Source organism: Nelumbo nucifera, chromosome 4, assembly GCF_055504915.1.
Source record: "Nelumbo nucifera cultivar China Antique chromosome 4, China Antique-T2T, whole genome shotgun sequence".
NCBI classification, from domain to species: Eukaryota; Viridiplantae; Streptophyta; class Magnoliopsida; order Proteales; family Nelumbonaceae; genus Nelumbo; species Nelumbo nucifera.
In genome coordinates this window covers 3,060,837-3,082,448 of record NC_142652.1, presented here as the reverse complement: position 1 = coordinate 3,082,448, position 21,612 = coordinate 3,060,837, and the positions used below count along the sequence as shown (strand labels likewise).

Below are 21,612 nucleotides of genomic sequence, written 5' to 3'. Positions count from 1 at the left end.
CCTCCCCATCTGTTCTTTGAAAATCTTGTTCACCAGTCTTTGGTAAGTGGCCTCGGTGTTATTCAGTCCAAAAGGCATCGCCTTGTAGCAATAGGTGTCGTGTCGTGCTTGATGATGAACGAGGTCTTTTCCTCATCAGCCAGATGCATCTTTATTTGGTTGTAGCCGAAGAAAGTGTCCATAAAGCTTAGTAGCTCGTACCTTGTGGTGGCATCGACGAAGTGATTAATCATCGACAAAGGAAAGCTATCTTTGGGGCAGGTCTTGTTGAGATCTATGAAATCAATGCATATGCACCATTTCCCATTAGCTTTCTTAACAATGACCATGTTAGATAGCCATTGAGTAGTGTACCTCTCTTATGAAGCTGATGCTGAGTAGCTTGTCCACCTCCTATTTGATGGCTTTCCAGCGCTCCAGTGCAAAGTTCCTCTTCTTTTGCTGAACTGGCCTACAACTTGGGTCCATGCTCAGCCTGTGAGTAATGACCGAGGGGTCAGTTCCTGGCATATCAGCGGTGGACCAAGAAAACGCGTTGGTATTGGCTTTAAGGAAGCTTACCAGTTTGGAAAGTATGTCTTGATGGAGGCAAGACCCGACTCATACCATTTTCTTGGGCTCGGCCTCGTCTAGGGGAACCGTGATGAGGTCCTCGGTTGGATGACCTTGATTGGACGGTTTGTCCCTAAGGTCGAGCCCCTCTAGTGGTAGGGTTTCATTGTTCTTGCCTTTTAGCGTTGCAACGTAGCACTGTCTACCAACTTGTTGGTTTCCCCTAACCATCCCTACACCATGCTCTGTGGGAAACTTCATGGCGAGGTGATAAGACAAGATGATCACCTTGAGTGCATAAAGGGTCGGCCTCCCTATGATGGCATTGTAAGGTGAGTCTATCTTCACAACCAAGAAATCAGTCATCCGAGTGACGTGTCGAGGTTTAGTCCCTATGGTGATTGGTAGGGTTATTTTTCCTTTGGGTTTGACAACTGCTCCAGAGAAGCCAATGAGTGGCATGTTAATAGGTTGTAGTCAGTCCAATGTCAGTTGCATCTTCTCAAACATCTCATAGAACAGGATGTCGGATTTGGAGCCGTTGTCTATGAGGATCATTTTCACCATGTAATTGGTGATGGTCATTGACACCACCAACGCGTCGTCGTGGGGCATAGATACCCCCGTAGGTCGCTGTCTGATAAGGAAATGAGGTCTTCCGACCTCGGCCTCTTCAGTGCTTGGCTCTGAATGTTGTATTGTCGGGTGTATGATTTCCGAGACAAGGCGGATACTCCCCTTGAGGCCAAGCCTCCGGCTATGACTTCCATGACTCCGGCCAGGGGGCGATGATTGTGGGGCTTGGCCTATAGCTGCTGAGAAGATGACACTAGGGCATCACCTTCCACAAAATCCTTTAAGTGCCCACGACGGATGAGGGACTCAATTTCGTTCTTGCCACGGTGGTACTTGCAGTACTTCTTGGGGTTCCCCCTTATCGGGATCCTCTTCAACTTAGCCGGCCACTTCATGAACTCTTCCTTCTCTACTTGCATCATTATGTGTGTTCAGGAGAAATTTAGCAACGTGTACTTATTGAAGGAAGGGCCCAACGACTTCTTCTCTCCACCTTTGTTGGTAGGACTGTCGTCGCGGCCATCCCTTTCCTTCCTCTTCTTGTCACTGGGCCCTCAGTTGGTCTCGACTTCCGGTTCTTGGAGGCGTTTATTGGCTTCGGCCTCTTTGGCAGCGATGTACTTCTAAACCTTCTTCAAGAACTCAGCTTTAGTCTTGTGCGGTGTCTTGGAAATGGACCAGATAAGGGGTCCAAGCCGAAGCCCACTAATGGTTGTGTTCATGGAGACCGAGGGGTCGAGGTCCTTGACCTCGAGCTCTTCCTGATTGAACCTCTTCATATATGCCCGAAGGCTCTCCCCGCACTTTTGCTTAACGAACATCAAGTAGGTGATGGTTTTCTGACACTGTCAACTGCTCATAAAGTGACCTAGGAAAAGGTCCACGAATTGTTCCCAAGAGCCGATGGAGTGTGGAGAACCATCGGTACACTGCTCCTTTGAATTTGGCTTGGAAGGCCCGGCACATGAGGGCAGTAGAGTATCCGTGTAGGAGTATGAGGACCTAGAAGCTTTCTAGGTGGTCCTTGAGGTCTATACTCCCATAGTAGGTCTCCAACACTAGGGCCTTGAAATTTGGCGGGAGGGGCTCGAAGAGGATGGAATCTACGAAAGCCTCCATTCAGTTGGATAAGGTAGGGCAACTAGTGGAGGCATCACCTTGACCCTCCTTTACCTACGGAAGTTGGTCCTTCATGGCACCAATCTGCACCTGTATATCTCCGAGGCAATAGTCGATGTATGGCATCGTTGCTTCGGCCTGGTCCTGGTTCTCTCTTATGTGGGACGGGTGAACCCATTCCCAGAGTGCTCGGACGCCGACATGATGATCATTGAGGAGGTCGCGAAGGTCAGAAAACTTGTGGGGGAGAGGCGTGGTGTTGGACTCTCACCCTTGGAGGGGGACTATAGTGGCTCGAGCGCCCGTTGTTGTCCCAATTGGTTGCCGTGCGGTGATGTTGACGGTCAAGATTCTTGTGCTCGGCGTGGAACCCCACGGGGTCGACCCCTCGGCGGGGGAGCCGAGGGGTCAGCTCTCTTTGGACTGCCCAAGCGTTGGCTTAGCGGGATACAGGCGGATCGCCTGTTGTGTTGTCCATGGCTTTCAACGGGGCGGCCACCCTGTGGGTGGCTTCTTGTTGGATGCCCTATATCGTCCAACCGCTGGGCCAAGTTGTCTAGCCTATTCAAGACCAGCTCTAATTGGTCAATTGTGACTAAGTTCTAGACGTCAGGGAAAAGGTTTTACTTGTTAGCCATTTCAGGGACACTAGTTGATTAAATTAGGTTTGTTTTTTCTTAAGGAAAAGTTTTGAAGATATTCCATGGCACTAATTATTGCTGCCAAATATGGAATCGAGGGCAACAATATAATTTCTAACACCCAACGCCCCAAAAGTTATCTCAAGGGTGAAAACTCTGATAGTCAAATTAATAGAGGACTATGAGGGTCCGACCAAGCAAAAGAGGAGACTTATAACTCAAGTTCCAAAATGTGTTTATTTCAATGTGGAATGTGGAAGCCCTTTTTTTATAATCAGAATTGCCTTAGATGAAAGAACAGGTGGGAGTGGTTGCAAGTGATTGGTGATGAACGACCTAGATACATCAGATCGACGCCGCATTTCAAGATCTCCGGGTTGGCCAGATATTCCTACATCACAAATAACTGTTAGTTTCAGAAATTGGGTATTGGAATGGCATATTTCAAATTTCAAATAGACGACAGGTTAATAATTTGCAATTACCCCCAAATAATATTTCATTAGGCTCTCAGGAGTGAGGCACACTGATCAAATACACCTCATGCTCTCGGCACAGAGAGAGAAGCTGAGTTAGCAACCTTCGTTTACGATCTGTGGATCACCACCAGCCCACCAGCTTTGCTTTCTCCTTTTCAAGGCACCTCTTGCCCTACACGTGACATGTGATGGGAGTGATTTTAGGACTTAGGAAGGGAGGAGTGGTATGCACGTCTGGTGGGTGGACTTGTTGGAATAGATCCATAGATTATTTAATGTTTCGTTATCTGTAAAATTACACAAATACTCATACTCTTTCAGTGCTTAAATCGTTCGAAGAAGGACAACTAATGGGAAAAACAACTTACGAGCAGAGCGCTCTCGCCTCTCGTCAATCATGGAGTCGCTCTCGCTGATGCCAACTACGATACAACGGCGGGCCAACCGACCATTTTACTTTGTTTAGTGGAGACAGGAGGAGACCGGTCACTACTCACTAGAGATGTGAACTGAGAAGAGTTAATGAAGCAGGCAGCAAGGGAGGGTATGAGTAGAGAGTAGTAATTGGGTAATAGAAAGTAGAGGGGCTTTTAGTGTGGTGTGGTTGGTCGGTCGGTCGGTCGCTGTGATAGTAGATAAGCATAAGCTAGTAGTACCCACATTCGACAGCCGGGACTCAGGAGCCAGCTCCACACTTCTGCATATCGGCCCATGATCACCGCCACCACAGTTGAAAAAAAAAAAGCGAGGGGGATTGAGGCCTGAGGGGGGCCTTTTCAGGGTTCGTGCCCGCAAAAAGAGGAACTGACTGTCAGCAGTTCCATTGTCATCATGTTTTCTTCCTTTTTGACGCCTCTCCCTAGTCTCTTCCTCCCTTTCATTTGATCATCTTCTTTTTAAAAAATAAACCCACCCCTCCCAAAAAAAAATGGCTCAGGAGGAAAAAGAGAAAACTGCAATCATCATTCAAGCTTCCTCCCACCATCACCATTACCACGACATCGGCAATTTTCAGGTACCACTTGCTGTACCTGGTGATCTGGTTTCATCACTCTCAATTCCTCAATTTAGAAGCATTTCTTCTTCTTCTTCTTACATGGTGGAGTTGCAGGAAAAAGACGAAGAAATTGACCTCTCATTATCCTGCGAATCTGGAGTTTCGTCTCTGCACGACATTTCTTCTCGTGTGAGTCCCTCATCGTCAATCTTTTCAGATCTGTAAACTCTGTTTTTTGTTTTTTTTTTTTTCAAATTAAATTATTTTAAGCAACTTAGGTTGGAGTCGGTATTGTGTATGGATGATTCAGGTGCTATATTTGTTGGGAGATGTAACGGCGGCGCCAGCTTATCGGTTCACCCAATGGCTGGAATCGGTTCGTAGGCGCTGTGGGAGATATCGCTCTTCGGGATTTCCCAACCGTCCTTCTGGACTCCAAACTATGCCATTGAGGTTTGACCCACACTCAATTTATGTCTTCAATCCATTACGTTGTCTTGCCTGCAACTGTCAACCCGTAGATTTCTGGATCGGTGGTTCCTTATACGATGCTGACACAAATAAGCCAAGTAACTGTTTTATGTAATTGAGAAGTTGCGTATCGCTAAACTATACAATTCATCAAGTTTAGCTATCTTGCAAAAAAGAAAAGATTTCTTGAGTGGGATCTTTTTATTTCGCTTTAGCTGTATTTGAAAGAGATTTACATAATTGTAACAGGGGAAAATAAGCACTGAGGTTGAATAATGATTTTGTTATAGGACTTTATGGAATTTATCTGCTCTTGCTCCTTCCCGTGTGTCACTCCCATGGTTTCATGATAATGATGAATAGGTAATAGCAATTTCATGGTTTCTGTAGATTACATAAACTGCATCTCTTGAGGGTGGGCCTTGGCCTAATGTTTGGGTTGCTCCATTGCAACCTCGGTGACCAGGGTTCAAATCTTGGAAACAGCCTCTCTGTGTGTCTGCAGGGGTAAGGGCCGCAAAGCTGTGTACAATGTCCTTCCCCAGACCCCGCATTGGCAAGAGCCTTGTGCACTGGGCTTCCCTTTTACATAAACTGCATCTCTTATTAGTCTTGTCTCTGTCCAGGGTTATCTGTATCCACAACACCTATTTTCTTTTGTGCTGTTGAGTTTTTGATTGAGTTATTGATATGTGCCTGGGAGAACATTTTTTTTTTTTTTTTGTATGAAGATTGTTCTTGTTGTTATATAGATGTCACCAAGGTTGTACATTTTCAGTGTAGGAGCACCCATTGCTGAGTCAAAAAGTTCATTGCACATTGATCAAACTCCAGAGATTAGTTTGTGGGAAAGGCTTGGCAAAGCTGCTGTTTTGGATATTGAATCAAGTGAATTTTCGTGGAACATGCTTTCTTCACTACACCATACAGAACACAACAGTAGCACTGAACATTCTGAAGATGAAATGAGTAAAGCGCTTGAGGTATGCATTCTTTGTTTATTCTGAATTTTAATAGGGAATTGGATATCTTGGTTATGCCTGTTGTTGGAGAACTTCCTATTCAGGCGCATGTGTGTTCAGATGGAAGAAATGTATATATTGTTCTCATCAGTTGAGTGGTTGTGAGTAGATAGTGATATTGCTGAATTTGTAAACATATGCTGTTGGTGAATTCTTGTTGACTTTTAAGCCAAGTGGTAAAAGATGGTGGTGGTAATTGGATCAACTTGTGGTTGGATCAGATCATGTGAACAATATGAAAGCATGATTTCTTGCATGAGAATGTAAGCATGAATTGTAGTAATGTTGGAAGGGTAAGATTCCCAACAGGTATGTTGTCAAGAAAGGTAGGATCCATTTAAAAAATCTGTTGGAAGAGGTATTTAAGGCATTGTTTTAAAAATTGATCCGGAGGCTGAACCATTTTCTCCCTCTGGGTTGTGGGTCACCAGTTCAACAATTATAGATATTATTCAGTGTTTCTACTGTAGCTACAGTAGTCTGAACCAGTAAGGAGAAGAAGAAAGAGAAGGAGAAGAAGAAGAAGAAGAAGATGAAAGAACTGTCGAACCTGATAGCTAAACCCTATCAGTCGGCCTCTTAATAGTGATTAGGCTTCTAATTAAATGTACAAGGACTAAACTGCCCCTACTTAAGTATGGGACAGAGAACCTCTAATAAGACTGCCACATAAGCTCATAACTTAACCAAGGTGAGTTGACTAATCTACCCTTATTCGGCTAACTCTAACACTCCCCCTCAAGCTGGAGAATATATGTCATATAATCCCAGCTTGTTACATATATAGTTCACTCTCCCTGAGCTTAAGGCTTTTGTAAACAAATCTGCCCACTGATCACCTGAGCTTACATGTTCTGTGCTTATCTCTCCAGTAAGAACCTTCTCCCTCACAAAGTGGCAATCAATCTCTATGTGCTTTGTTCTCTCATGAAAAACAGGGTTGGATGAGATATGGAGCGCGTACAATTTCATAGGTTTATCCATGTGGAACCCGATTTCTTGTACGAGATTCCTCAACCACACTAATTCACATGTAGTGTGTGCCATGGCTCTATACTCGGCTTCAGCATTGCTTCTAGCCACAACCGTCTGCTTTTTTACTCTTCTTCGTCACAAGATTTTCTCCAAGAAATGTGCAGTAACCTGTAGTAGATCTTCTATCAGACACAGAGCCCGCCCAATCTGCATCCTTGTACCCAACTACTTCAAGTTTTCCTCCTAGTTTATACAATAGCCCACGGCCCAGAGCTCCCTTCAAATATCTTACAATTCTAAGAACTGCATCCTAGTGAGATATACGAGGGTTTTGCATAAATTAACTCACCACACTGATTGCAAAGGAGATGTCTGGTCTCGTGATAGTCAAATAGTTCAACTTCCCCACTAGTCATCTATACCTTCCAGGATTATCAAATATTTCCCCTATATCACTGCTCAACTTAACATTTGGTTCCATAGGAGTCTCAGCCGGTTTTGCACCTAACAGTCCTGTTTCGTCCGATAGATCGAGAACATATTTTCTTTGGCACAGGTTTACACCTTGTCTTGATCTATCAACTTCTATACCCAAGAAATACTTCAATGTCCCAAGGTCTTTTGTTTGAAAATGATTTTGCAGAAAGACCTTGAGTTTGTCGATCCCCAATTTGTCACTGCCAGTTATGACAATATCATCCACATAGACCACTAATAAAATCTTTCCAGCTTTTGAGTCATAGCTAAACACTGAGTGATCAACTTGGCATTGTTTCATTCCAAAATTCTTCACCACTTCACTAAACTTCCCGAACCAAGCACGAGGCGATTGTTTCAACCCATAAATTGCCTTTTTCAGTTTGCACACCTTACCAGCCTCCCCCTACCTCCTCTATAAGGTCACCATGAAGGAAGGCATTTTTTATGTCAAGTTGAAATAAGGGCCAATCATACATAACTGCCAAGGAAATTAACACACGGACAAAGCTAATCTTAGCCACTGGAGAGAAGGTCTCCATATAGTCCACTCCATACAACTGTGAATACCCTTAGCAACAAGTCTGGTTTTCAGACGCTCCACACTACCATTTGGCAAGTATTTAATAGTATACACCCATTTACAACCCACAACATGCTTACCAGGAGGAAGAGTAGTGAGCTCCCACGTGTGAGTATGCTGAAGAGCAGAGAGTTCCTCCTCCATTGCCTGTCTCCACCCAGGTGAACTAAGAGCCTCTTGGACATTGTTAGGTATGGAAATAGATGACAATAGTGAAACAAACTGGCGATGTGAGGCGGAAAGGCGAGATACTGAAACAAAATTGGAAATGGGATGGAGAGTAGAACTACGTTTACCTTTTCGTAAGGCAATGGGTAGGTCAAGACCTGAAGGTTCAGCAACAGGAGCAACGACAGGATCCGTGGACAAGGTAGAAGCTGGAGGAGGGGCCGGTGTCGTTCGACGTGTATACACTTGCCGAATTGGTGGTCGTTCAGTAGGGATCTGCACTGGATGAGGTGACGAGTCAACTTCAATAGGAACACCCGGAACGGGATCACTGACCGGAAGAGGAAGAGGAAGTAAAGGTGGAGACGAAGATGCTTCAGTTCCTGAGAAGAAGGGAACAGACTCAAAAAAGGTGACATCAGGACAGACATAGCACTTCCGAGTAATGAGATTGTAACACTTGTACCATTTTTTAGTCCGAGAGTAGCCAAGAAAGACATGCTTAATGGAGCGTGCATCCAACTTGTCTATTCCAGGACTCAGATTGTGAACAAAGCACACACAGCCAAAGATACGAGGTGTTAATGGAAAGGGAGACAAGGTGGGGAACAAGATAGAGAAGGGAGACCGACCATGAAGAATAAAGGAGGGCATCCGATTAATGAGGAAACACGCAGTAAGTATAGCATCACTCCAAAACCGTTTAAGAACACTCATATGATGAAGAGTAGACCGAGCTGTTTCAAGGAGATGACGGTTCTTCCGTTCAGCCACCCCATTTTGTTGAGGAGTGGATGCACAAGAAGTTTGATGAATGATGCCATGCTGTTCTAAATACTGTTGAAAGGAAGTTAGAAAATATTCATGACCATTATTTGAACGAAGAACTTTGATTGGAACACCAAATTGTGTACGTATTTCAGCATGGAATTTTTGAAAAATGGAAAATAATTCACTCCTTTCTTTCATTAAATAAATCCATGTCATTCTTGAACAATCATCAATAAAAGTGACAAAATACTTGTAACCATTATAAGACTCTATTTTGATCAGGCCCCAAACATCTGAATGAACCAAAGCAAAATGACTCAACATACGACTTTCAACTCTAGGACTGAAGGAAACACGACGATGTTTCCCAAACTGACACGACTCACACTGTAACACTGACAAATGACTCAAAGACGGAACTAGTATCTTGAGTGCCTTGAGAGAAGGATGTCCCAGTCGACAATGCCACTGTAGAGGAGTGAGTGAAGTTTGAAGTGCAACTGACGATCCACCACCGACATTAATTCAGCACTTACTAACCACATGCAAGCTCTCTTACAACTACTCAACAGAGTTTGTGCATCACAAGCATCACCACACAGCCATAGCTGTCACACACAATACAGACCTGCTTTAACGCTTTTAAGAGGGCACCACAAGACCAACAAAACTCAACTAGTACCATTGCATTACACCTTGCACCATTCAGCCACCTACAGTAGCAGCCCTTACACCATTTGGTCACTGTAAACACAGCCTGTTCTTGGAATTTTTCCAAGAACCAGGGCAATAACCAACCTAGTTCTCTAGGTTCTGATCAGTCCTTTCAAGTTCTTGAAGATTTTCAACCCAGAAATACCAACAGCACACAGAGGAGAGATAACCAACCTTTGTTTGAGAGCTTCAGCCAACCATTCACTGCTGAATTTGTTTTCTTAGGAAATGAGGTTCTGTGCACCAGAAAAAAGAAGAGCTGTGATGTTTCAGGCCTGGGACGAACCACTTTTCTCCATTGACAGCCCAGAGAAGAAAAGGAGAGAACTGAAGCACGAACTGAAGTTGTCACGCTCTGATACCATGTTTCTACTGTAGCTACAGTAGTCCGAACCAGTAAGGAGAAGAAGAAAGAGAAGGAGAAGGAGAAGAAGAAGAAGATGAAAGAACTGTCGAACCTGATAGCTAAACTCTATCAGTCGACCTCTTAATAGTGATTAGGCTTCTAATTAAATGTACAAGGACTAAACTGCCCCTACTTAAGTATGGGACAGAGAACCTCTAATAAGACTGCCACATAAGCTCATAACTTAACCAAGGTGAGTTGACTAATCTACCCTTATTCGGCTAACTCTAACATTCAGAATATGTAATTATATTCTGCATATAACATATATATTTTTTGTTTCAGGTTTTTTTATACTAAAAGTTAAGATTTGAGGCCAAAAAAGCTTTTTTTTTTTTTTTGGCAAAAATTGTGTGCCATGGTGCCTTCAGCACCTTGCAATGCATAGATCATGAAAAGTTAGCCAAAATAAAAAAAGATCACCCCAATGGACAACTGAGCCTGTGGAAGTTTTCTTGTAATTTGTATTTTGTAACTCAACCTACTGATCAGGTCAAGTGAGTCAACAGTTCAACTGCCTGGGTCAACGGGTCTCTGACCAAGTCAACAGTTTTAGACTAAATAGCAGGTTATGGAAAAAAAAACAAACCAGAAATGGGGTCAGGTGGCAGTTTGAATGATTCGACTGCTTAGGTCAATGGCAGGTTGAAAGCATTGATTTAAGGTTGCTAAATAATGGACATAAATGGTGCCTTTTCTTTTGGTTTCTTTCTTGTTGGGAGCTTTGGGAGAAGAATTCATGGATCTTGCTACAAAAGGTACCTCTAAAGTTTGCAGCTTATGGTGGGTGGAGCTACACAAGTGTATGGTGATTATAAATAAAATCAAGTAGTTGCTGTTTCTGTTAGACTGTTACAAGGATGAGTTATAGGATTGGCAAAATGTGCACATTTATAGATGGAAATAAGTGCTCCATTAAATTGGTTGGGCACCAGTAAATTGGTTGTTTTGATCCAACAGATCATGTATGGTCTTCTTAACTCTGAAGTAATTCTTGTCAATCATGTCTTTTCTGGTCATAGGTTCCCGGGTCTGAATGTTAGTTAGAGGTCCTCAGAACAGTTGGTTGACACTTACAACTAATAGTGGTCTGGACACAGTTGCAGAAAGATTGTTGACTCAAAACATACCATTAAGATGGTAAGAATAAGAGTGGGGTTTTTTCTGTGGTGGAAAGAATGTTGAGGTGTCTTCTTCTTCGAGGGATGGATTGTGATGGAAAGAGTGTAAGAATGGGTTTTTTTCTGTGAAATCTTTCTACTCAGCTCTGTTAAAGGATCAGCAAGTTTTAAATTTTAAGGGAGGGATCTGGGGGAATCCCATTCCACCTAGAGTGGAAGCTTTTGCTTGGTTGGTTGTCCTGGATAGCATTCTAACAATTGATCATTTGAAAAGCAGAGGATTCTCTTTAGCAAACATCTGTGTCATGTGTTGCTTGGATGAAGAATCTGCCTTACACTTATTCTCTTCTTGCAGGACTGCAAAAGTCATGTGGAATTTCTACTCCTCTGTATTTGGGCAAAGAGTTATTCAGCCAAGCTCAGCAGCAGAAATTTTCTCTGCCTGGCCAAGATTAGGGAGAAGTAGGAAAGCAAGGATAGTATGGAGCTGCATTCCCTTTGCTGTGTGCTGGACATTGTGGATCAAAAGAAACAAGAGGATTTCTGACGACAAACTTAAGAACACAGAAATTCTGGTGGCTCTGGTGGGGAAGTTAGTTGCAGATTGGGTCTGGGTGTTACCATATTATGATCAAGTCAGTAGATCAGACTTCGGGGAAAATTTCCGGAATGTGCTTGAAATTCAATCGTTGTAAAATGTTTCAGTTTTGTTCTGGTCTGTGCCTTAGACCAGTTTGCTTTGTTTTGTAAGCTAGGTGCCATCTTGTCACCTATTGTCTGTATCTGTTTTTTATTTAATAAAATTTATTTTTACTCTTCAAAAAAAAAAAGATAGTAAGTCTTTGGCGTCCATAATCCAGAGTTCATTCTGATAATGGATACCCATTCCAGCCAAAAACAGCCACTCTTGCCGGAGTGGGAATAGAGTCTCTGTTTCAGGAGCCAAAAGGTCAGGGTTGATTTTGTAGCTCAGTCAGGTTTGCTCAATCAGTGAGAGTTTTGTGCAATTGTTTGCCCTCTTTATTGGCTCTTGGTGTCTCAGGACCACTCAATCTGGGTCAAATCGTTGTCCAGTTTACAAGGATTGAAGGCGGCACAAGTATTGGGTGCCTTCTAGTTTCAATGTTAAGGGAATTCTCCATCGGTAATTGGGTGGATGAGGAAAGAAATTCTATATGTTGGGTCTTTCCTTGCTGCATTAGGGAAGTGAGGTCATTAGCATGCACAATGAGTGTGAAGATCTGATTACTCTGGCAGATTGCCTTAATGGCTTTCTAGGGTATTTGATTGGAAGAAGTTTATATTCAGTGGTTTGCCGTGTAGACTTTCCATCTACTTCAGGAGGAAGATGTTTGTTATAACTTAAAAAAAAAGTCCAGGAATCAAATTCTTCAAGCACTGTCTTGGGTGCACTCTCTGATCACATCTCTCTCAGTAGTCGTGGTGTTTTTAAGGGGTTTGAAGTTGATGATACAAGTGTGGCAGAAGTCAGGTCCGGGATAGTTTTGAGTTCAGTTGTGGTGCCTGTTTCAAAGATGGTGTGGAGTGTGGTTGCAGTGCAAAATGGTCTACACAGCTGAAGTAAACTCTGGTTCTGTGACTCTGAAGTTTGGGTTAGGGAATTCTTTTGTTGAAGCTGAGGGTAAAGCTTTTGCTAAGTCGTTCTCTAAAGTGGTAGTTGGAAGGATTGGCTTTGAACTTGATCGTTGGAGGGCAGAGGCTAAGGCAGTTGAAGATGTTGCACCTTTGAAGAAGTCAAAAAACGCAAATAAGTCGCATCTTGTCCATGTAACAAAGGTTTTCTTGTGTCTTAAAGATGGTCTTGTTGGAGGGGGTCCTAGCAACAAGTATGGAAGATTATACAAAAGAAAAGGGGTAAAAGGTGTGGATAGGATTCAATTGGTTGATGGTAAGAAGGAGATTTTGGATAACTGACAATCTTTAAGGTGTGAGTGTAACAGAGGTATGGTCTCCAAGGTTCAAGCGAGTGAAGTGGCGGAGTCGGGGGAGAATAGGGTTGGTTTGGTTGGCAAGGAAAGAATAGAAGGCACAAGGGAGAAAGAAGAGGCAGTTGCTGTAAATCCTGACATTGAAAATTTGGAAGGGAAAAGAGTGGATTTGGAGTGTTGATAAGGAGGTTCAAATCATAAGATTTTGGGTCTGTCCCTTTTAGGTGGTGAGGAGTTTGCTAGAAAAGCTTTTATGGAGTGAGAGAACAAGAAAAGAAAGGTGAAAAACTTTACTAGTGATAACAGTAGCTGCAGTGATGAGTTATATGTGGAATGATTTAAGCTATGTGGCAGATTGGTGGGGGAGATTTTGGTTTTTTATCCGTAAAGAGAGTCAGAGGTTGTAGCATTTGGTTCTGTTGGATCCACATGGGTTTGTTTAGATGATTTGGGCATGTTGTTCAGATCCTTGCTGTATGGTGTGGGTGTAGGTGGTGTTTTTTTTATTATTTTGGGGGGGGGGGTTCTCTCAGGTAATATCTTATCACCATCCTCGTGTATTCTCTTTTTTTCAATGAACTTTTTTTTTGCTATAAAAAAAGAGGAAGATGTTTGTTGCATAGATGCTGGATCTCCTCCCAACAAAAAATCCTTCCAACGCGTTTCAACATGATCCATGTCTACACATCTCAAACACGTTCCATCAATGTGTTCGAAAACATGTTTGAGATGTTTTGGCATAGATCATGTTGGAAAGAGATCCGGACTCATAGATGCTTGGTCTCAGGTTAGTCGATTCTATACTTTTCTCCTTTACACGTTAATAAAGACCCAGATCACTGGGTACTGGTTTACCACCTCATTGTTCAGCACTATCATTGGTCTTTTTTTTTTTTTTTTGGCTGAATTTGTGGAACTAGGTCTGATGAGCTCATAGGGCCATTACTTGGTGTAGTGGTAAAATCTTGGGCTGACAAGCATGAACACAGGCTCGAGTCTGAGAATGGCAAGTTTGTACCATAGAATTCTGTAGGCTTCAGTCCACCCCTTCCAAGACCCCAGATGGCTGGGACCAACATTGGGTAAATGGCCTCTTTGTTCTGATGAGTGCATGTTTGTATTGGTATGAAAGGTTTTTTCTTTTTTTTTTTTTTTGGATCAGTATATTGGTGAGCAACAAAATCAGTTATATATTTCTATTAAATTTATAGCATATTTGGCTATGCAAGATCTGAGGTGTAAAGGGGCTTTTTGAATGGTGATAACTTTCTAGTTTTGTAATAGTCGCTTTGGAGAGGGCTGTTTTTGCCTTCTGTTATAGCCTTGTACATGTTCTCATGTTTTTGTTGAGATCTAATATGTGCACAGTTAAATACTAATATATAGTTAAATTTCTCGTCCCCTACTCTTCTCCCCCTCCCCCCTGGAAAAAAAGAGTTTCTTGAGAATGCAGACATTTGTGTAGCTGAATATGCTTTTGTATTCAAAGTTCAAACCCCTTTGAACCTCCCCAGACACAGAGAAAATAATTATCGTAACATTAGTTGTCATCATCATCATCCAAGCCTTATCTTACTATATGGGGTCGGATTTATGAATCCTATTTCACCGTTTCATTCTGTTTAATGCTATATCAATTGTAAAATTATGAGTTGTAATTATTAGTTGTCTTTTTTTTTGCTGAAACCATGCATAAAGGGGGTGCCATTTCTGAATTATTTTTCTGCTAACCTTGTGTTTTCATTGGGCGGATGCAGGTCACTGTCAATTCTGGGGGTGTCGTTTTCTTTGCCCTATTCAACAGGCCTGATAATGATGATTCCTTCACAAAGGAAGCAGCAGCAGTCATAAAGATAGCTTCTTCAAGGATGGCTACACAATCAGAGCGCCTAGGTTATGAATTTGCAAAATGGCTAGGAGTTCGAACTCCACAAGTTCTGTCATCTGCTTAAGCAGTTTTCAATACACAAGCATGTTAGAGCATGGATCTAACTCATTTCCAAAAATACATTGTTGGGATGTTGCAGGCTAGGGTCGTTCACAATTCAAGCCCAGAATGGCAGCAGATCAAGAATGCTGCAGAAAAAGCAAAAGATGTGGCAATTTCAGAGAATGATGAAATTGGTGAAATGACATGTTCAGAGTTGTTGGAAGCTCTTGAATTGAGCCGGTGCCTTCTTCTGATGAAGTACAAATAGAACCTTGACTATATATTAGAGAAGGTTTATTGATAATACAGAAATTAAAAAAGAAAAAGATTGTGTGCTTCCTTCTCACTTGCAACCCACTTAGTTGATATGCAGGAAGGTGGAGAAACCATTCAGTCAAATTGGTTATTAGTGTAATTTCTAGTTGAGATGGTTGCTGTCATATTATCAGACTGATTTCTGGGCAAATAGATCCTTTATGTGTATAAAATTAGTGAATGGTTCAGCTTCCTACATGGGCACTGCTTGGAAGAAAGCATGGGATTTTGATCCATCAAGATTGTTGAGATCATGAATTTAGGACACTTTGCGGTAGGAGATTTCCACAATGGTCCGGTCTTTTGCATGTAAACATTTGGATTAGACATGAGTCAAAAGAATATAACCTGGTGGAAGTTGGGATGAAAACATTTGATGGTGATATTTAAGTAACAATCATCATCTTTTTTTATCTAGAAATAGATGCCTTCTTCACTCCCCATATATTGCATTGTCTAGTGGAAGGGGAACAGACCAATTGGGAAAGGAAGCACCACATGATTGAAGCCTAAAAGACACCATAGACCACTACTTGGTAGTGTGTATATCAGAATTTTTGTTTTACAGACAATAACTTTGGTTATTTTTTGCAGTTACATTCATGGATCTCCCTTGCTTGAAAGCTCAAATGCATTTGATTCACAGGAATCTGCCGAAAAAGCAGCAGCAGCCCTTGGCAGGATATTGATGTTGGACCTTGTCATCAGAAATGAAGACAGGCTCCCTTGCCGTCAGCTGGGATGGCGGGGAAATTCTGCAAATCTACTGTTTTCTGATAAGGCATCCTCTGCAAATGCAGATGCATTGGATGAAGTCTTTGACTCTGTGACGCATCAATACAGACCAAGAGTAATGATGGCTCTTCAGAAAGAAAGAAGAGCCAACTCACTAGATATCAAATTAAGCCCTAAGAACACTGAATTGATATCTCAGAGCTCAGATGTTTCTGAGCTAATGGATTCTCCCAGATCCAGTAACATGAGCATTAAAAGCCCAATATCCAATGAAGAAAAAATCAGCGATTGTCGAATTGTGGCAATTGACTCTGGCATTCCACGCAGACCACCAGCTGGAAAACGTGCAAATGACCAAGTAAATTATCCTAAGTTGGTTGAACTTCTTCTCAATAGTGCTGAGTACTCCTCTAACCTTCTATATGAAATAACAGGAGGAAAATTGGGGACTTCCTTATCAGAAGAGGCTGATACACAGGCTAATTTGTGTTCATTTGATATAACTACAGTTGTCCATGAATTCCGAAGTGGGTTTCGTGCCGCTCTTAGGGATTTGCAAGGTTTTCATATTTTCCTTCTCACACTTCATCAGAAGCTGGATAACCTCTTCCGAGCATTCCTGTCTATTACAAATAAATATTCATCAGGAGATTTTGACAAGGAGGATATAGGAGTTGCTGAGTCACCGATACAGGCAGTTGGAGTTGGTGTTCAATGCCTTTCTCCTGTTAATAAAGAACGGTTTGGTAGTGAGACACATGGAGATTTAAATGATATGGACTTGCAGCGAACGGCTCCAAAGACACCACCTTTAGGATACAAAGAAAGCTCAGATACTGCTTCTCCCATCTCAAGAGAAGGTTGGCATGGAAAGTGCAAAGGGAGTGGTGATCCTATTCGGAACTTTCGTCTAACGGCAAGGCTTCGTGACTTCAACAAATTTGCTAAGGTGCGTAATATCGTAGGAGGAAATAGCATGCTACAAAAGACTTGATTAACTTTTGGAAATGAAGACAATAGTTGTTGTCCCTGATTTATGAGTTAAATTTAGGCTATGAGAATATAGAACCTGTCAGATAGACCATAATGATATCCTGTCTACAACATGTTAACTGTCATGCCTCTCTTATAACATACATACCATCCTGTGGAAGGAGATATACCTGGAACTAATTTCAACCTCTTTTTTGTGGTTGATCTGATTGGTGCTATCTGTGGAAGGAGATATACCTGGAACTAATTTAATGGTGGGGCCTACCTGAACATTTGTTACATGTATAATAATTTGAAGACCATAGGCACTAAGGCTTCTTCATTGTCATAGCAAAGATGCATAGTTCCAAAAATGTGACTAGTACAAAAATGAAATTTTTTGCCTGTGGAAGATGGTATTCCACAGGTATTCCTTTCATTTCTTGGGCTGAAAACCTGTGGAAGATGGTATTGTTTTCATTTTGAAAATTGAAGCAGATTTGCTGTATAATTTAGAAGCCCGTGTCTTCCAAAAATCTCAGTATATCAGCATATTCATCCTTAATGATTTTGCTAACACCCTCCTTGCAGGTGGATGCTGAATTAAACAGAGAATTGGAACAATGGAATGAAATGCTTAAGTCAGATGCTGTCAAACTATGCCAAGAAAATAATTTCATTACAGGGTTTTTTGAGGGGAATGACACTAACAGTGTTGTCGATGCTTATGAGTTAAAGGTAATAGTCCATCTTTTCAATCCAAATATACTTGGCTCAGAGAAACAACAAAGAAACTTTGGGGTATTTTTTGCAGGTCCGACTTGAGCACATTCTTGAGAGGATTGCCATGATATCTGATGCTGCAAATACAGAAAGGCCATCTTCAATCACAAGTAATCTGTTCATTGGTGGAGCCCTGGCTGCACGATCTGTATACACATTGCAAAATTTGGGCATCACACATATTTTGTGCCTGTGCTCGAATGAAATTGGGCAATCAGATTCTCAGTATCCTGATCTTTTTAAGTACAAGAACTTTTCTGTTAGTACTTACCTCTTGTGTTTTATTGTTATTTGTGGTTCTTTATTTGCTTGATATTGTTGTTTTATTGATCTGATCAAAGTTTGCATTAGGGTTACATTTATAATTCTCATGGTTGGAGTGTGCTTTTCTTGTGCTGTGTAAGCTATAACTGGTGTTATAAAAGGTTTTATAGCATAGACAACTACCCTCTAGCAAATACTCATATTGAGTTGAGGCTGAAAATATTAGGAACTTTTGTGGCTGAAAATGGGAGATTAAGGCATTTATAGTTCTTATAAAGAGTAGTAGCTTTTTCTTGCTTAGTTTTGTAGGAGTTTCTTGTTTCTATAAGCTCCCCCTTTCAGCACTTGATTGAAACTTGGATTCTTTGAAAAGATGCTGCATGAGCTTTTTTTTTTTTTTTTGATGAATAAATGCTTCATGAGCTTTTTTTTTTTTTTTGATGAATAAATGCTTCATGAGCATTCTGCCTGATCAGATTGTTGGACCTATGATTGTAGTTTGTAGACTTAACTCTAATTATTTATTTTAAGTCTAGTGTAGTGAGTAGTGTACAAGATTATAAAATGGTCAAATCAAGCAGTTATATATGTAGAACTGGTGACCAGTTTGATGATCCAATTATCAATTTCAAATGGTTTTGACAAAAAATAATAATTTTTAGAAGAATGAGAAGTGAGATCACCCTGCGAACTGGAAAACCCTCCTGTTCATGGTTCATCCAATTCAATCATTGACTGAATTGCTCAACTTGCATTAATCACCCCTTCACTGTCAACATGACATTTTGCTGATGATGTAAATTTTTTAGATTTGTGACTATTAAATTTCTAAGTAGTACTATCACTTGCCAACTGCAGCCTATTTATTTGGTACTTCCAGCTACTCATAAAGGAAACTGCTACATTTGCACAGGTATGTGATAATGAAGATGCAGGTATCAGCAACATCTTTATAGAAGCTTCTGATTTCATTGATCACGTAGAGAACACGGGTGGGAGAGTCCTGGTTCACTGTTTTGAAGGGAAAAGTAGAAGTGCTACAGTTGTTCTTGCTTACTTGATGCTAAGGAAGTAAGTTATAATTAACGCTAAAATAGAAATTATAATCCTTACAGATACGTGTAAGGAAGGTTGGCAGTAGAATTATGCAATGGGATCCAAGCCCACTGGCAGTTGGATTCAAGGATGTGGTTTTCTTTCAGGATAGAAATGTATATGCTAGCCAGATAAGACCTATTATTAGTGATTAGGATCCATCTGAAATGATTTCTTAGACTCTCTCTGTGTTTAAGTGGTAAAGCTTGCCACCAACTATAATTGGGTGGGCCCGGGTTGAGAATTTGTTAGACCCTATGCAGTGGAATATCTTCTAATTGGGTGCTCAATTTGAATCCCAATTTGCCTTGGCAACAAGATGATGAGATATATTCTAATTGGGTGCAATTTGGGTGGGCCTGGGTTGAGAATTTGTTAGACCCTATGCAGTGGAATGTCTTCTATTTGAATGCCAATTTGCCTTGGCCAACATGATGGGTGGGTTACTATTTTGAACACCATGAATTATATTAAAGAGGTGCTTACTTGAGTCTGCCCAGGTAACAAAAGTTGTGAGATAGGCGTCTTATTATATATTACTACTATGTGAATGTTCTTAGCATGTGTATAAGTGTATTGATACTTATACACAGTACCATAGTTGGACTCTCTGTGTCAAGTTTTACTATTAAAACATAAAGGATTCAAGGGAGAGAGTGAAAGAAAAGAAGAATAAAACAGGGCATTTTTTTGTGTTATTATTACCCCTCTTTTGGATTTGGTATTGGTATTTTTTGTACGAAATCAAAATCTACTGTTATTTTGTATAGTGCAGTAGTGCATTACTATTTTTTTTTTAATTTATATGTTTGATGCTCGGTTTTTAAAACTAGAAATTTACCTTGAAGTCAGCCTTCAATTGGTAGTTCATAATGATGTCAATGTCATTACTCATTACTAGGAAATCTGAACCTTTCAGTAAATATGAAATGGTTAACCGTTTCAGTGTAGAAAAAGCCTCATTTTATGAACCTTATGCAGGGGTTTCACTTTGTCAGAAGCATGGGATCTTTTAAAAAAGGCTCATCGCCGAGCTCAACCCAATGATGGTTTTGCAAAGACCCTTTTGGACCTGGAAAGGAGATTATATGGAAAGGTTTCCATGGAGTGGCATCCGAGGAAACCCATGATGAAAAGCTGCCCAATTTGTGGAAAAAAGGTGGGACTGAGTAGTAGCTCACTCAAGCTTCACTTGCAGAAATCACACAGGAAGCTCTCGTCGGGGAGTGTTGATAGTGCCATGACCATGGAAATACAGAAAGCTTTGAACGCACTTAAGATGAACCGTGGAGGGAGTGTCAGCCCAACCCAGAAGAAATCTCATTCCATCATGGAAGGATATGATCCGTGACTTGAATTTCAAGGCGAGGGAAGCCCCTTGGTTGCACCAAAAACTAGTATTGCGTTGCATTCACCAACTTGCTCAGTGCTTATTGTGATTTGTGAGGAGATGAAACGATTTTCATGTCCCTGGAAGCTGGAGCCTTGACACCATACATTTAACAGGGAGAATGCAATGTTGCACCAACGGATATGTATTACAGTGATTACCCGTAGGGATTTCAAGATAAGGCTTCTGCGGAATCTCTCTCCCTCTAAACTTCTACTCGTCCAAGGAAATATGCTATTAAACTCTTACCTTAACTTTTTGCCACTCGTACAAAATCCGAACCGTTGTTCAATGAAGTGGAGAAAGGACCTTGACCACCTGATTGGTTAACCCTTTTATGATATCGGTTGATTGTGTCTTTTTTTTGGTAAGGATGATACCGGCTGATTGGTTACAAGATGCAAGTTTTTCCGATGTCATGCCTTAAAACAGAATCATGGAATTAAATAGGTTAATGTCCATGGTTCTCTTTAAGACAATGTTTTACCAAATATGTTTTCTTTATTCAATGACCTTTTTATTCTTCGACAGTCGAAGGAAAATCGGAATATCATAACCATATTTTCAGGATTTTAGGATTTGGTGAAGAACAAACTCTCTGGTCTTGGCAGCGCAAGTTTGTAATATTCATCCAACTAAAACAGAACATGGACTTGTACTCCTGATTCCTTCCTGTACTTCTGGAGTATGCTAATGAATGAAATGCTCATGGTTTTTTTTTAATTAAAAAAAAAAACTAATATGAAGGTTAAAATTTAGGGCCCATTTAAAAAGACGTACTTGGATATATTTGGGTTGGCAAATGATGGTAAGATAAGCATTGAAGCCAATACCCAGTAGTCGATATGATCACTTGGCACCCCCATCAAATAGGAGGCGTGGAATCAAACCCAGAAAATGGAACCATATGGCCAGTGGATCTCACGTGCCCACCCCTGATTCCCTATGTAATACCGGAAAAGGAAAACTATAGGATGAGATCATATTTTTATAACGATTTCTCATTCCACTAATCTAGAAAATAACTTATGAATGTTGGCAAATCTATATACGTATGATATAATTCAGTTGTACAACTAAATCTTGCAAGAACTCAGATTTAGTCCT

At 41.2% G+C, this 21,612-nt stretch overlaps 1 protein-coding gene across 3 annotated transcripts; it reads left to right on the top strand.

Moving 5' to 3' along the window:
- The first annotated feature begins 3,702 nt into the window (after nt 1-3,702).
- On the top strand, nt 3,703-20,848 carry LOC104591836 (dual specificity protein phosphatase PHS1-like). 3 transcript variants are annotated; one of them, XM_010250888.3, is made up of 11 exons: nt 3,703-4,382; nt 4,479-4,553; nt 4,675-4,817; nt 5,614-5,818; nt 14,779-14,955; nt 15,049-15,209; nt 15,861-16,950; nt 17,565-17,711; nt 17,788-18,015; nt 18,934-19,091; nt 20,097-20,848. In XM_010250888.3, the coding sequence occupies exons 1-11, from the start codon at nt 4,296-4,298 to the stop codon at nt 20,464-20,466; spliced, it is 2,841 nt and encodes a 946-aa protein (XP_010249190.2). In that variant the 5' UTR covers nt 3,703-4,295; the 3' UTR covers nt 20,467-20,848. The 3 variants fall into 3 exon arrangements, 2 of the variants coding, with proteins under 2 accessions (XP_010249190.2, XP_088759706.1); XR_016085616.1 differs by having other exon boundaries at nt 3,999-4,382; nt 4,473-4,553; nt 17,788-17,999; XM_088903580.1 differs by having other exon boundaries at nt 3,999-4,382; nt 4,473-4,553.
- The last annotated feature ends 764 nt before the right edge of the window (nt 20,849-21,612 follow it).

Bases quoted from the DNA above. Each gene is read 5' to 3' on its own strand.
- LOC104591836 (XM_088903580.1), top strand. From the start codon at position 4,296: ATGGCTCAGGAGGAAAAAGAGAAAACTGCAATCATCATTCAAGCTTCC. The intron at 4,818-5,613 runs GTTTGACCCACA...GTACATTTTCAG, and splicing joins CTCCAAACTATGCCATTGAG to TGTAGGAGCACCCATTGCTG. The intron at 16,951-17,564 runs GTGCGTAATATC...CCCTCCTTGCAG, and splicing joins ACTTCAACAAATTTGCTAAG to GTGGATGCTGAATTAAACAG.